Source organism: Rhamphochromis longiceps, linkage group LG11 (assembly GCF_057381845.1).
Source record: "Rhamphochromis longiceps isolate RC_006_pf linkage group LG11, R_longiceps_female_GT1.1, whole genome shotgun sequence".
Taxonomy (NCBI): Eukaryota; Metazoa; Chordata; class Actinopteri; order Cichliformes; family Cichlidae; genus Rhamphochromis; species Rhamphochromis longiceps.
This window is the reverse complement of record NC_140567.1, coordinates 22,087,797-22,104,400: the sequence shown is the minus strand read 5'-3', so window position 1 is coordinate 22,104,400 and position 16,604 is coordinate 22,087,797. Positions and strand designations below refer to the sequence as shown.

General features: G+C 41.6%; 1 protein-coding gene across 2 annotated transcripts; it reads right to left on the bottom strand.

The window, feature by feature from the left end:
• Positions 1–2,677: 2,677 nt before the first annotated feature.
• pdp1 (pyruvate dehydrogenase phosphatase catalytic subunit 1) lies at positions 2,678–15,289 on the bottom strand. Of its 2 annotated transcripts, XM_085422879.1 has the most exons (10): positions 15,198–15,250; positions 15,056–15,108; positions 8,778–9,100; positions 8,530–8,697; positions 7,676–7,887; positions 6,680–6,761; positions 6,039–6,133; positions 5,778–5,946; positions 5,475–5,693; positions 2,678–4,530 (listed from the first exon to the last, which is right to left on the bottom strand). In XM_085422879.1, exons 3-10 carry the CDS (start codon positions 9,027–9,029, stop codon positions 4,150–4,152), a joined length of 1,578 nt encoding a protein of 525 aa, XP_085279005.1. In that variant the 5' UTR covers positions 9,030–9,100; positions 15,056–15,108; positions 15,198–15,250; the 3' UTR covers positions 2,678–4,149. The 2 variants fall into 2 exon arrangements, with proteins under 2 accessions (XP_085279005.1, XP_085279004.1); XM_085422878.1 differs by lacking the exon at positions 15,056–15,108 and having other exon boundaries at positions 15,154–15,289.
• Between the last annotated feature and the right edge of the window lie 1,315 nt (positions 15,290–16,604).

The window sequence follows — 16,604 nt, the reverse complement described above, 5'->3', positions numbered from 1 at the left end:
GCAGCAGGTGATGGGTGACGTAAGGTACAGTATGTGTGCTATACAGTATCTCTGTCCTGTGGAAGCCCGGGGTTGGGATTGCTCTGCTTGTACTGTTGCGTCCCCCATCCTCCTTCCTGCTCATCTGCTGCTGAGCAGTCAAGGCCACGATGCTGCCTCAGAGAGCGATGCTCTGACTCATCTCTTTGTCAGTGGGAGACGCAGATTGTTGACGGTGCTGAAAGGGGCATGGCATGATTTCTTTTTTAGCTTTTATGCAACACAAAGTGGTCCAAACAAGCACAATACTTACATGTGAGAGCTGAAGGTGGGGATCACATGTGCTGCCATGAATATTGTATCCCTCCGATCCATGTGCCATGTTTTTGTGTGTGTGAGTCATCGAACAGCCTGTTGCAGATACCAAAATCCAAACGGGGGAGTGGGCTGAGCTTCATCTTTCATGCTGATGAGGATGAACTTGGCGTGGACCCTTTTCAGTGTTTATGTCTGCACTCTCTCCTTGTCGGTATCCCAGCAACACTTTCCACAACATACACACACATGGCTCACACACAAACACACACACTCATACAGAGCTGGGGGGAGAAGTTCAAATGTTGAGGTACAGAGGAGACGAGGTGGAGGGGCAGACAGTTGGACCTAACGGTGTGAATGATGATGACCACCTCTGGATATCAAGCCTCACCATCAGCACACACCCACCCACACACATGTTAAAGTCCCTACTCTACAAGAGGAGCCTTTTCCCCTAATATAGAAGAATTATATTGATGTGTTCCCGCTTAAATCAGCTTGTTTGTACTGCACATGTATTCCATAAGCCTAAATCAAACATAAAATCAACTTTAGTATGATGCCAGCTGTCTAATAAATCAACTATATGTGTATGAAAACATTCAAAGTACCGCAAAGTATGAATATCTGCTGCCAAAGAAGTTAATAAAAATGTCTGTGTGGGTATTCCATACATACATATGTAAGTGCAAGTTTCTCCTTTATTTCTTTACAAGCCCCGAACAGAAGTTCACCTGCTTCCTGCTTCAAAATTTCATTCATTGCTAATCTAGCTCCATGACAACAAATGCATAAAGATTATAAGTGAAGCTGTTGCCACTCTTAGCGCTGGATAGGATTGATTTAATTGCTTGCCTCTGTTGTAATACTGCACTCTGGTGAGTCAGTTTTATTATGAAGGGTGATTTGCATTATAATTTCCGTAAAACAAAGGCACTCACTCATCATTTACACACTAATCTGGAAATAACGTCCTTGGAGCAGCGGAAGCAACGTGTGTGACTGACCAAAATACGCAGAGGTGTTTATTTCCAGTAAAGTGGCTAATGTCACCTATGCACACGAGTTCTTCCAGACACCCACTGAGTGTGAGCGCAACAATGAAATAAAATGCTTATACAGTAAGGCATTCATCTCTCACTGACTCTTTGTGACATAGCAATTCAGTTGAAACACCAGTTCAGAACAAGTCTCCTCAAAGTCCTTTATATTGAAAGGTAAAGACAGATCAGACACACACAATCAGATGACTCCATGTGAGTAAGCACTTGGTGACAGTGGGAAGGAAAAACTCCCTTTTAACAGGAAGAAACCTCTCTGGCAGAACCTGGGGGTGAGAGCAACAGCTGCTCCTGGACAATTGTACATCAGGGTTTGATGACACAAGCCATGCTGCAATGTTCACGACCCAGTCACACAGTCATTATCATTCCAAGTCTTAAAAACGCTGAAATCGTTTTATGGTGCATCCAGTGTAGTAACAACTTTACAAGGCTGCTGTGTTAGCTTGTGCTTGTGTGTTCAAGGATCTTTTAAAGGATTAACTAAAAGCAAGTAAAATGCAGATTTATACAAATAAAGATTTTATAAAATCATTACTACAATCCTCTTTTAATATGTTGATCTTCTCCATGTGAAAGGAGTGGGGGGAAAAAAAAAAAATCAGAAGAAAGATTAAAATTTTGATTTATTTTAATCACAAGCTACAAAAAAAGAAGAAGATATTTTTGACTTTTGCATCTGAATGCTGCATTGCTCACCGGTCACTTCATTAGGTCCAGCTTGGTAATACCAGATTGAAGCTTCTTTTGCTTCGGAGCAGCTTTAATTATTCATGGCACTCAGAAATACTGAACTTAAATACTCAAACCAGCCCATCAGGAACCAACAACTTTGCTGGGTTCATAAAGAGTTAAAATCATTCAGTTGCTCCGTTTCAACTACAGCAGAGCACCCTGATGTGTCTACATGCCTAAATGCAATGAAGTTGCTGATTCATCAATATTTGCATTAACGAGCAGTTGAACTGGTGTCTCTACTGAAGCTGGCCCAAGTGCATCTGTTAACTTATAGGACACAGCTGTAGCACAAATCTCCGACGACAGCATAGCGACAGGTTTGTGTTGTAGTTAAACCTCCTCTGGCCTCTTTTTGACACTTGGCCTGTTTGGCGCAACACCACCACCTAGTGGCAGCAAACACAGTAAAGCTCCAACTGTCCCATGAGCACTGCACCACATGTAACATTTAACCTACCTGTGTGTATAGTGACGACACACCTGAGGCACACTGACCTTCCAGGTGTTTGAAGGTCAGAACCTTCCTGGCTGAAGCACTATTCTGGTGGCCTTCTTTGTATAACCCAAAACAAACCGAACAGTACCAGGATTTCTGTATTTGGCGTTTTATTAAAGCATTCCATATACAAAACTCAACCCACATAAGTTAAAATTTATACATACAACAGAAATGATGTGTCACATACTCCAAAAGCTGAATAAATAATATTTACTATTCAAACAGCTTCTTTCAAATGTACATTCTGCTCATTCAACAACCACAACCCTGATTTCTAAGTAACAGGAGGGGTTGGTTTGCTGCTTTGATTCTTATTAATCACATGAATGATAAACTTCCAATCTGCAACAACCTGTTACACTATAAATGACCTGTCATATGTATATGGTTTTTAACCCTTCAATATTTGGAAAAGAAACTCAAGGTAAAAAAAAAAAACAAAAAAAACAAACAAACAAGGTCAGTGTGTGCATTAAGGTGCACATTAACAGGAAGTCTGACTTTGATCCTCTATTATCAGGGATACAAAGCAGCATTACATATGGAGAATAACTCCATTTGTTAGTAGACAGGTAAATATCAGTGTACTCATACAGCTCAGATCTTCAGTGAGGTGCTTTTGTCATTGCTCTGTGTGAAAGTACACTGGATTCAAAGTGAAAACGATCACTTATGTCACCAGTTCCTGACCTTTCCAGTTTGTGACCTTAAGGATGAAAAAACATCTCTTCTTCCCAAGTTAAGCCTTTAATGCGAGCAGCGAGCACTCAAACTACAACTCCTTCCTCCCTAGTTTCTCTGTGTAACAGAATGACTTCCCTCTAACTTAAACTGTGAGCCCTCAACTTTATTTTGAGCCGTATGAGGTTTAAGAGTTGGCTTGTAGCCTACATTCTAGAGTATTTACCTCCACATTGGACGTGGACATCAATGTGAACACCTTAACACTCTGAAATCAGTGGAGTAGATCTCACTGTAAACACAGAACAAAGCATCTGTGTTTAGATTCACCAAGAACATCTCATACAATGTCACAGGGTAAAAACAAGTCAATGAATCAGCCCAGGTCGTAACAACAGTCCCTCAGAAACAAACTACAAAGAGAAATGACTGCATCCTGCTTGTAGCCGAAAGCGAGAGCACGCTACAGTCGGGGCACAGCCTATTTAAAATCCATAATAGAACAACAGGTGGAGTCAGCCCTGTTGCTAAAAGCCTCATTGCTTTTTAAGCCACTCCCACGTCCTTTACCCTTTTTGGAAGTTTCTAGATTTTCAGTTTGTAACAGTGTCTTATTACAAAGAGAAGTGTACACGAAAATGGCAACGAGCGGCAGCATAAATAACACGTTATAAGAAACGTCATCCAGTTTTTAGCTGACATCTTAATAAGAAACCGCAGCACTGCATACAGACAAATAACACTCTTTATATAGTGTTAAAACAATGATATTTACCGGTGGACAGATACTGAATATGGCCGGTTTGTCCTCGGTGTGCTTAGATACAGATCTGCTGTGTGTGTGTGATCAGTGTTACATGGCTAATGAGCAGCTCATGACTGGCCTTCCTGTCTCTGTGCTCCAATCACATGAGGGTTAAACTGCGTGATGATGATGGTGATGTCATCGCGGTACATGCGAGCCAGCTCCTCGGGCAGTGACAGCATCTTTGACAGCCTCTCGTGGTCCACTGTGCCAAACTCGTTGTTTCCCACCGCGTGGCGCATCAGGTGGGTGGCGGCGTTCTGATCTTCAAATGCTGAGGACGCACGAGCCTTTCGCTCCTCGAGCAGCCCCTGCATTTGTCCCAAGGTCACCCTGTATCCTCCGACTTTGAGCGGCTGATGCTGGTGGACCCCAGTCAAATACTCCCCGACGATACGAATCACTTCCTGCCTGTGGAGGGTCTCCCAAAGGCCATCAGAGCCAATCACCTGCCGAGAGAAGAGTCATATAATTGTATATATAATCTACCGAAAGAAATCATTAAAAGACCAAAATCACAATGAGATTCATGCCCATGATGAATGTATTAACACTTAAAACCACAACTGTAAGTCAGAAAACATTCAAGTGTAGTAACTGAAGCCGGCATGGGAGCTGTAGCTAACATTATTCATTCGCTTGGGAAAATACTGGCACTGAGAATAAGTCATCTAAACCTAATTATTTCTTCATAAATACAGCCTTTGTTTGAAAAGGTCACACAGCATGCATTAGCTAGATATTTCCTCAAAAGAAGAGCTTTCTTTTTAATTAAATAAATAGCACAGCCCACTTTTACATGCAATGAAAAAAAGGTACATCTGGAGGATGGATGCCTACTTTGAGGAGAACAATGGTACAAACATCAGGATTCAGAGCACATTATTCAGTTCTCAGAGTTAATTAGATGTGACTCATAAAATCTGACATTATTCAGCCTATTGACATAAAATATAGACCCCAGATCCATAATGTGTTTAATTTTATAAATAGAATAAATGTCCAGGTGTCAACTCTTTGGATCAGTTCCTACGTCTCGGATTTATGCGGGGCTTTAAATCAACTAATGCTGGGCCCTTTAACCAGTGAAGAATGAGAGCTTTATTAAGAATGGGGATGATGTTGCATTGATCATCGTGACTGTAGACATACAAGTTTTCAAAATGTTGAAGGGCAGTATATTTTTGGGACAGATGTGGAAAAACGATAAGACTGCCAGGAAATAAATGTCCTGATGTAAAACACATTGTATGTATTTTGTATGACACAGCAGCGGGGGTTAGGTTAACTGACAGGCCGGGATCCTGTGACAGCTGGCATAGGCTCCAGCTCCTGAACTGGATAAGCAAAAGAGAATGGATGGATGGGTGACAGCACCGCCGCTGCATCTTACCAGGAAGCGATCCTGTGGCCTCAGCTTGTGATACGTGATCTCGGGCTCAGCGGTCAAGTAAGGAGGGGTGTGATAGTTCGGGGGGATAAACTTGGTATGCTCATTTTCGTGAAGCTGATCAGGTCCGGACTCCAAGACGCGCTTCTGCAGCTCAATGCTCCACTTGAACTTCACATCCCCGAACGCACGGAAAGGCATGAGCAAGCCGAGCAGCCGCTCCTGACAAAGAAGAAAAATATGGTGGCGAGGTTTTAATAAAGGTTGTAAACACAATCACAGTGAGCAGATTAACGAGTGCAGTACCTGACGGATGACCGTTTTTCTCTCTGATGGAGGGTGTTCGCTCCGTATCCGAGCCACCTCGCTCTCATTCTGGGCGTTATGGTCATTGGAGAATGTGTGAGCGCTGAATGAACCATCCTCTTCTTGGACACCCAAAACTGCCCGAGCATCTCCTGCATTGGCTATAAAGCTTCAGAAACAAAGAGACAACGTTACAAAAAAATCTATTTCATCCCTTTAATGTTGCTATAATGCATTAAACCATGTATTTATTGTTCATACAGGTCTGGTCCATCAATGTGAGCCACACAGGCTGTTGCTCCAGAAAAGGCCACTCTCAGAACCCAGTAGTGCAAAAAAGCATTTGGGTCTCCAACCTGCAGAGCAAAATAAAGCAGGAAAGGACTGTGCTTACTAGACAGGCAGGCACTGACACACAAGCTCCCCTTTGAGCCATAAAAGTTTAAATTTGGATGCTCACATTTTTTGGCATTGCTGCTGTGGAGAAATGTTATTCAATATGTGGCTTAATGTGTCAAACTGAACTCAAGTCTTGGCACAATTTAAATCAGGCTAACATGTCCGTGATATTCTGAATTTGTGCTCAGCCAATATCAGCTTACACTGCATGCGGGCACACTATGAGGAGGACTGCCCTGGGCTACAACTGCAATAATAACCACTGCAAGTTTCATAATGAAGCTGAAATAATGTCAGACATGGAAAGTAAATCAGGGAGATGATAAAAGGCCAGAAATTACTCTAATGATAAAATGAGTCGATGACACTCAGGGTCTCACTTGGGAGTTAATTCAGAGCTCCTAAGTTTGCCTCCTTAAAGTAAAACTTGGAACATAAACTAGTCACACCAAACTGTATTAGCATGTTCACAAGGCACACCTTGGATTTTTTACAGTTCATACCTGAGCTTCCAGTGAAATATCATTGTCGAGCCTCTTGAAGGCATTCAGCAACGCCTCGCGGGTGTCTGGAACGTCACCTGGGCTGAAAACAGGGAGAACACTTGAGTGAATCGGATAAAAGCAGGAGGCACAGGTCGAGAACAGAGACCAAAAACAGCACTACTGGAAAACAACACACCGGCCTATGTTGGTGTGGGTGTGCTGCTACCAGGTAAAGATGAAAATAAAATGAGAAAGAAGGAAATGTTTGCCAAGGCCAAACACTGGGGAGAAAAATTACACTTCTGTGAATCAGAACAGATGACGGTCTACTAATGCTTTTGACATACTGGAAAGGCCAAAAGACAAAGAATGCATTTGTAAACATCATACATTAACTGGACATTTTATTAGGTACACCTTGAAGACAACAGAAGATGCAGGCCACTACGACTCCTCGGGTAGGCTGCAAAATGATGTTTATGCTAAGGGGGCCCAAACTGTGCCAAGAACATTTCCCCTATACTATTACACCACCAGCAGCCTGAACCGCTGATGCACAGCAGGATGGATCTGTGCTTTCATGTTGTTTACACCAAATTCAGACCCTGTCATCCAAAATGTCACAGCAGAATTTGAGACTCATCAGACAAGGAAAGCTTCTTTTGTCCAGTTTTGGTGAACCCATGCAAACTGCATCCTCAGTTTTCTGTTACTAGCTGACACCACTGGGCGGTCGTCTTGACCATGTCTACAAGCCTAAATGCACTTAGCTGCTGCTGTGTGATGATCTGATTAGACGTACCCAGTGAAAACCCAGGCAATGAACACACATTTGTGAGGCAAACGCTGAGCTGAGTCCAGCAGAGGCTGCTTGAGAAAGTTTGAGAAACGAATTGCTCTCATTTTAATACAAAACGCCCGGGGTGGGGGGGTTCTTTGTTTGTTTCTTTGTTTTTTAACACAGTGGCCTTTAGACGTAGAAGTGTGTACTCTGCTGACTTTCACATTCCTCACCTGGTTAGATCGATTAATTCCTGCCAGTAGGTTCGAAGGCTGTTGAAGTAGAGCCTCTGAGCCTCCCTACTGAAGTAGTCGTTGGGGTGTTTGTGCCACTGCAAGATGGGACTAAGAGCCCTGCCGGCCTCCACCGCTGCCTCAAGCTCACACAGAGTGTTGTGGGGCAGCAGTGACACTGCTATGTAGTAAAACAACCGCTCACTCAGCGCCTGCAGAGAAGAGTTTGTTGCACAGGAAACAGTACAATTACATAAAGACACACAGTGGCAAACATAACACAGAAAGGTGCATCGTGCCCCAACAGCTGTGCAGCCTTTCAAATATTTGCACAAAATGAAATATTTACACATTGTTAGTTTGCAGATTGCACCAAAAAAAATTCAAGCTGGGATAGGCTCCAGCGCCCCCCGCGACCCTGAAAAGGAGAAGCAGAAGCGAATGGATGGATGGATAGTTTGCAGATTGCACCAAAAAAAATTCAATCACAATCGTTTGGATTTGCAAGCTACGCCTTTAGAGCAAAGAAAGCTAATCAGTTAAAATGCTATGCAGGATAACTGTGTCAGAGCTAGTGACAATAAATGTCACTGAGGAAAAATAGACCACAAATTATCGACAATTATGAGGTTTTTTACTCAATCTGACATGTCTGAGCATTTTCTTTCAATATTCAATTCAATACGAGCTAAATAATCAACTTTCTGGATAAAGTTTGATGAAGAAAATGAGGGTCTGCCAAGAAAAACAAGAAAGAAAAAGTAGTAAGGTTTGAGTTTGAGTCCAAGCTACGCTGCTGGAGAAAAGTAAGATAACCAGTTAAAATGACACGCAGGCTAAGTGTCCCAGTTTACCTGTGCACAGGCGCAGCCAGCGTGGCCGTCAAACACGCCGAGCAGCATCCCTCGCGTCTGCAGGCACGTGGCTGCGCTGCGGCGATCTTCGATGGGAGCGTTGGCTGGCAGCTGATTACTTTCGAAACCCATCACCGAAGACACATTTTTCCCATCAAACTCTGGCACCTGGGATTACAGCATGAATAGTAAACTACAGCAATGCTACTACGGATGGCAAAATGCATTTTATCTACAACCCAACAAACCTTAAAGCTGTACTCGTTGGCTTTGAGAATGGAGTTGACCTGCGGAGGGGTGAGGATGTAGCTGTGGAGAACTGAGGATGTCTGGTAACTTCTTGATGGCTGGCGTCGTTGCCACATGTGAGCCGACTTTCTTGAGGCAGGTAGGTGAGCTACAGGCCCAAACTGGGACTGGTGTTGTTGGCATGGTAACAGACTGGAGGCCAAGACCTTGGAGCGAGGCAAAGCCCTGAGCAGCTGAGATGTCACAGGCATGGCTGACGGTACCCTGCAGGCAGGCGCGCACACACACACACACACACTCTGCAGTGCTGATGTAACCACACCTATTGAAGAGGTACAGCGGTCAGAGAGCAGCAGATGGAGGTCCTTTTCTTTAAGCTGCATTCATCAGCAGGGGGCAGAGTGTCCCTGGCATAGACCATTAAGCAAACACTGTGCAAACAAACTGGGATGATGTGACGAGATTTTGCAGCTGGTCGTAAGCTTTATGACAGAATAACGTAAAAACAGTTTTTCCATAGTAACTGCCGACATGATACTTGAAAGTTAATGTTCAGACAAATCCTTTAAACCTGACTCCTGCAGTGACCATTCACATATTTTGCCTGTGGGCAATTCAGATTAAATCAGTTCGCTGGTTAAATGTTGGGCTGTTGATTGACTGCTTGCTGTACTGGAAACTTTATGGAGCCCAACATTACTGTGAAACAGAATAGGTCAAAGTAAGGGATCCATGTAAAGATGATGCAGTAAAAAAATACATGAATTTCAATACTTCTGTGTAGGGCTGCTCGATTATGGCAAAAATGATAATCACGATTATTTTCACTGAAATTGAGATCGCGATTATTTGACGATATTTATTTAACCCTTTAAGACCTACTATAGAACCAAGTCCGCCAGAGCTTATATTATTTTTTTTACATGTTGTAGTGCCATTTGTGGGAGCATTTCAAGTTGCTAAATAACTGTTATAGCCCATATTTTAATAATATGTATGCATTAAGTCCATAGTAACTACATTAATTGCAAAAAAGTGCAATAAACTACAAAAAAATTGAAAATCGTTTTTGTTTTGTTACATATATTTCTACTTGGAGAAATTTAAGAGGCTTATCCTTCAAAACTTTAAATACAAAAAAGTTGCAAAAAATAGTTTACAACAACAGGAAATTTATTTTGAGTGTCTTCATAGTTTTATTTTGGAGATACACCAATTTTTATATACACTGCAGGTAAAACAAAAAAAACAATCCTATGATGCAAATTTGCAAAGAAAACAGCACGTGCATCAAAATAAACTATTTCCAGCAGTGCAATTCGAGTTCAAAGCATCCCAGAAACTATTCAGAAAAGTCAAACATGACCAGTAGAGGTTTTGAAGGTCTACAAGTAAAAAACTACATTTCCGCGAAAATGACGTCACTTCCGGTTTCGGCCAGGAAATGGCGGACATGCGACAGTTCGCGCTGACATCTGTTTCACTGTGGGAAGTGTTATGAACAGCTGATCGGATCGGCAAAGCGTGTTTCTGGAATATTATGTTTTTGTTCCTGCAAGCGCTTTTTATGCAATTTTTGCAAAGCTTTATGTGGAAGGAAACCGTGACCGAGGACAAGCTGATGGCATAAGTTGTAAGTACAACTCCTCCGGTTTCATATGCAAAACAAATTATTGCGCTAGCTTACATGGTTCAGATTCTACAGGGATTTAAAAGTAGTTACACAAAACGGACCGTGCTGCTCTGACCGGATTTAAAGGGTTAACAATGACTTTAAAAAATAATATAAAATAGTGTGCAACACCACTGAAGTTTTTTTTTTTTTTTTTTTTTACCTCTCTTTTCAACCAACGGCAGTCACTCTCCTCTCCAAATAACTTCTGCTTAGCTTTCTGAGCTTCCCTCGGGTCCTCTTAATCAGCGGTCTCCAACCTTTTTTGCGCCACGGACCGGTTTATGCCCGACAATATTTTCACGGACCGGCCTTTAAGGTGTCGCGGATAAATGAGGGAGGGGCTAATAATCGGCTCAGTCATTTTTAATGATCGTTGAAAGCCCATATCGTAATCGTGATTAAAATTCGATTAATTGAGCAGCCCTACTTCTGTGCTCAGGAATAGTTGTGTTGAGGAGGGGATCTTTAAATAGTTGTGATCTCTGTATCGCCATTTCTTTAGCGCTTAAACACACAGCATGCTGACCAACTACATACTGGATGAACAAGTCCTTCATTGTTTGAAATAGGGCTGCCACAATTAGTCGACTAGTCACAATTACGTCGACAATCAAAATCGTTTACGACTGAATTTAAGAGTGTAATAACGGACTGAAACAGAAGATGGCAGCGCTGCCCAGAATTCATAGCGCAGCCCAGCTCAGTTTCCAACAATGGCAGCAGCTAGTTAGTTTTAATATTACTCTTATTGTGTGGATGCCCTGAAAGGGCATCCACACTATTGAGTTCCTGTTTCTATTTATTCCACTATATTCTAGTTGCTTCCGTACACTTTTTGGCACTTAACGACTCCCACAGTTTTTATCCGATTTTCGCCATTCAAACTTTTAAAAAATTCTGCTATTTCTGCTAATGCGGGCTATGACTTTTGGTGCTCATAACTTCTATACTTTTTGAGATATTGAATTTTTTTGCAATATTTTTTGCCCATTTCTGCCATATTATCAGTGGCCTCACTGATTTTCCTTGCCAGGTTGACCTGTGTTCTAGCTCAGTGAGATGAGCATCCGTTCTCAGACTGGGAGGCCCGGGTTCAAATCCCGCTTATGGCAACATTTCTTTCAGTTAACAGTTAAACTTTTTTAACTCTTTTCAGCAGAAATTCTGCTAATTGAACTCTTTTCAGCAGAATTTTCACCTCTTTTCTGCCCAAATTCTGCTTAATTAACCTCTTCTGAAAAACTTTCAGCCTTTTCACCTCTTATTAGCACAAATCTCAGCTGTTTTCAGAAAATACTCTTTTCAGCAGAAATTCTGCTAATTCACCTCTTTTCTGCCAAGTTTTCAGCCTTTCACCTCTTATCAGCACAATTCTCAGCCGCTTCCGCTCATTTCAGCACAATTGTCAGTCTCTCCGCCTCTTCTTTGTGAGAATCAGTTTGGCTCAGTGAGATGAGAAGCCGCCTTGAGACCAGAAGGGCAACGTTCAAATCCTGCTCTAGGGCAACATTTTTTTTCCAACTTTTTCAGCAGAAATCTTCAGCGTTAAGGCATCCACACAGCATTTTTGCAGGAAATGCAAATTTTTCTAGTTATTCTTTCTGGGTCAAAAAATAAACTTTTAACATATTTTTAGGTGAGAATGTAGCTTTGTAAACCTCAAATATCTTCTCAGTTTATCAAGACACCAACATATTTTCAAAAGCGCTCCGACGCTTTCGGAGACGTCTGTTACCCACTAGCTCAATAGCTAGCCGGGGGCAAGGCTCACTAGAGCCTGTGAGAACACCGGACTCCCGGCAAATCTGTTTCAAACCCACCATGGTCTTTCGCTACTCAGGTTAAACATGTAATATAAGTCACTTAGATAACTTAAAATGTTATTGTTTGGCTTTTTTTTTGTATTTTATTTGTTCCTGAGTAAATCGGTTTGGCTGAGATTAAAGTTGTAGTTTTTACACAGCTCAATAAACCTCAAGAAGACAACCGATTATCAGAAGTGTGAGATGCTCGGGAATGTACTCCGGCGTCCCATTATATTTTAGATAGCAAGGAGTTTATTAAACTTCACCGAAACAATCTGCAAATTTCATTACAATTTAATAAACTACCATCTTGTCTTTACTTTTAGTTAGCACATACCTTAAACACTTAAAGCTGTAAGCTAATGATAGTTATATAAGAGCAGATGCATGCTGGTGCGGTGCAATAAGCTGCACGCTGTACGTCTAATGGATGCATGATCTGATTAGTCCACTAATCGCAAAAATACTCTGTGACTAGTCGACTATCAAAATAATCGTTTGTGGCAGCCCTAGTTTGAAACAATAGAGAAAGAGAGACAAACAGAAGGTCCTTGCTGCATAATGTGTTACAGTAGTGCAGGACCACAAAGCCTCAATTTGAAGTAAAAACATTTATGAGGCTGGTCACTTTATTAGGTACAACTATTCAATCAGACGATCACATGGCAGCAACTCACAAGCATCAGAATGGGGAAAAACGGTGATTTTAGTGACTTTATATGTGGCATGGTTGATGGTGCCAAAGGGATGGTTTTGAGTATTTCAGAAACTACAGATCTACTGGGATTCTACCAAACAGACATATCTAGGGCTTACAGCCAAAGGTCTGAAAAAAGTAGGTGAAAAAGTAAGTGGGTGAAAAGGCATCAATGCCAGAGGTCAGTAGAGAATCACCAGACTGCTTTAAGCTTATCGGAAGGCAACAGTAACTCAAATAATAACTAAGGTATGCAGAAGAGCATCTCTGCATGCACGAAATATATCAAACCTTGAAGCAGATGGGCTACAACAACAGAAGACCACACCAAGTGTCCCTTCTGTCAGCTAGTAACAGGAAACTGAAAAATTCACACAGACTCATGGTGCCTTGTATTAATCCTTGTGGTGTGGGGGATGTTTTTTTTTCTTTTTTTTGCACACTTTGGACCCTTCAGTACCACATGAACATTGATAAAGCGCCTCAACTTACTCGAGTATTGTTGCTGATCATATGCATCCCTTTATGACCACAGCGTACCATCTTCTGATGGCTGCCTCCAGCAGGATAACACACCACGTTCACTGCACTCAAATAGCCTTCACAGTCAACAGATCTCAATCAAATTGAGCAATTTTTGATGTGGTGAAACCAGAGATTCAGATCATAGATGTGCAGCTGACCAATCTGCAGTAATAGTCTAATGCCACTGTGTCAATATGGACCAAAATCTCTGACAAATGTTTCAGGCACCTTGTTGAATCTGTGCCACAAAGAGTTAAGACAGTTCTGAAGGCAAAAAGGAGGTCAAAACCAGCACTAGCAATGTGTACCTAATAAAGTAGCTCCGGTGAGCGTGTACTCTCAACAAAATTGCTCTTATTCATAAATTAAATTTGCATGAACACTGTGTTGAATATTTAGAGAAGAAATGTCAACTCTCAAAGATATTGTTACAGTGATTATGTCCCATAATCTCAGATAGGGGCAGTGTAGAGCCTCCTTCAGGAATAATAGAAAGTGTTTTAGTTTCGTTTATATAGTTTGACGAGGTTTAACCATTTCTGTCCTGGAGTATTGAGAAAAACCTGGATTAGAGATAGCGCCACTGGAGACGACATCTGCCGTGAGTTGTACTCTGCACTCTTCTCTATAGGTCAGCAACTCTGCACACTGACTGTTAAAAATAGCCCTGGCAGTAACTCGCCCCTGACATTTAGTTCTTGAATCTAAATGACTGGTCAGGATGACCCAGTAAACCGGATCCTCACTGCAACTGTTCATAAAATCTGCCCTCATTTAATAATTTAAGACGAGTCACGAGAACAGGGTGAAAAGAGAAACCAACAGATATGAAACTTCCTCAGCTGATTCTGAAAACAGTCAGATACCTTTATGTATTTAAAATGGTAAGAAGCTACATATCCAGACATGCAAATAAGGCAGTGTGCATACACTTCCAGCAGTCAAACCTTAATAGAATAAACAAGCAAATGTGTACTTTGAGCGTTTTCTTTCCACTAGTCTAAAAAAGAAAAGAAAGGGGGAAAAAGACCTGTATTACGGAAGTAAAATAGCGTCAGAACTGTAAAAATAAAATTACCAGCTCCTAAAAAGACGTTTCCGCTCTATGTTTCGCCTGTTATATCTACAGACCATCAAAATGTGGAAAAACTCTTAAAGTGTGCGGACAGTGATGGAGCAACAAAGGTGATGGATGCTCGGGTAAAAACGTACTCCTTACAGTGACGGCGTCTTGCAGGCTGACCCCATATGGAGAAAGCCCAAACTATGTGTGAGGCACACAGACCACTGAGGGCCCGTCCCAGCTTGGATCTCTGCAACTAAGTTGTCATGTTTGTTGTCATCACTAGCCTTTCCTTGCTAGTTGCAAAGCAGGTCTGTAAACCAACCAGCCAGTATTGGAGGAGTCCGACTAAAAACATGGAGGCGTAGTCTCAGAGCCACAACATGACAATAAAATAGGAACAGGAAAGCTGTCAAACAAGGTTAGTTAAATGGGTACAGTAGCCAAATTCATGCTAACGGCTGCTAGTGGTGTCCAGGTTACACCCACCAAACTGGATACGGTTTGCTTACATAAGACGCGACCACACCCGGGAAAAATCCTCCGGACTTCAACGCATCTTAACCTGCAAGAGTGAAAAGTTCAAACGAGGTGCAAAGTTATGGCTTACCTCAACCAGCGGATGTAAAGAAGTTATTTGAGCTCATGGCTTACCGCCGACCCCTCTGTGTATCATTCGGGAGCGCCACCCGGTGGAGTGAACTCTGATTGGCTAAGGGCTAGCAGACGTGATGACGTAGAAGCATAACCACATGCACAAAGTCAGGATGTGCTTTTTAAAGCCCCACTTCTAGATAGGATCAGAACTGCTGTGACCCAAGAAAAGCGATCCGCTTTTTAGTTTTTAGTATATGTAAATTTTATAATTTAATAAACAATTTTATAATCTGTACATTTATAATGTTTTATTTTGTTTCTGAATTTACAATTTGTCATTTGAAGAATAAAAGAGTCTTAAAATAAACCAGAAAAAAAAAAGATTTGTTAAGTACATCTGTTCCTCTTATCCTTCTAAATATCCACTCAGGCAATCAAGTGGCAGCAACTCAATGCATTTAGACATGTAGACATGATCAAAACGAACTGCTGAAGTTCAAATGGAGCATCAGAGTGGGGATGAACAGTGATTTAAGTGACTTTGAAAGTAGAATGGTTGGTGCCACACTTCTCCGGGTTTCACAGCGAGTGGTCCGAAAAACAGAAAACATCCAGTTCACTAGGTGAAAATGCCTTGTTGATGTCACAGGAGACTGGGCAGTCCGGTTTGAGCTGATAGGAAGACAACAGTAACTCAAAAACCACACGTTATGCAGGTATGCAGATGATAATCTATGGTATGTTGAAACTTGAAGCAGATGGGCTACCTTGGTTGGGCTATGGATGGATTTAAATTTGATGTCAGCAAGACGTTTAAAAAAAAAAAAAAGGATTCGGTCTATTTAGCACCGCACTGCAATGCTTCCTCTTTTAAGAACACTTTGTGTATTAATGAGCCCAGTTTCTGTACTATTGAAAGAAAATTATTAATATTTTTTCTTGAGTTCAGCAGCTTGGAGGTGTTCTAATGTCTTCACAAGTCTGGAATCCAGGCAGGCCAGGTTAGTCAGTTAATCTATGGAACCACCATACTGTAAATCATGCAGTGCAGTTAAGCATTACCTTGCTGAAATATTTCCCAAATTTTTTTTCAATGCACCAAACCTCTTTGTAGGAGTTACACCACTCATCATTGATGGAGTCTTCACAGATGTAACACCATGTGTACTAATGCAATACCATACCATGGTAGCATGAACAGTGCACTGGTAGTGTGCCGGATTTGGAATATGCAACAGCAAAAGGCAATGAGAACATTCCCCACTATGCCTGAGGTAACAGAGCCAGACATATTTCAGTAAAGCATCTGCATTAAAAGGCACACAGTCAAGAAAGAAAACCAAGACAGAGAGAAATAAAAATAAAAGATTATAACTTTTTCATCCTGGCCAGTGTTTTTCTAGCTTCAGTCAGGAACCTTCCTCTATACAATTAAAATTCTGTTTGGATTTACACATATATATA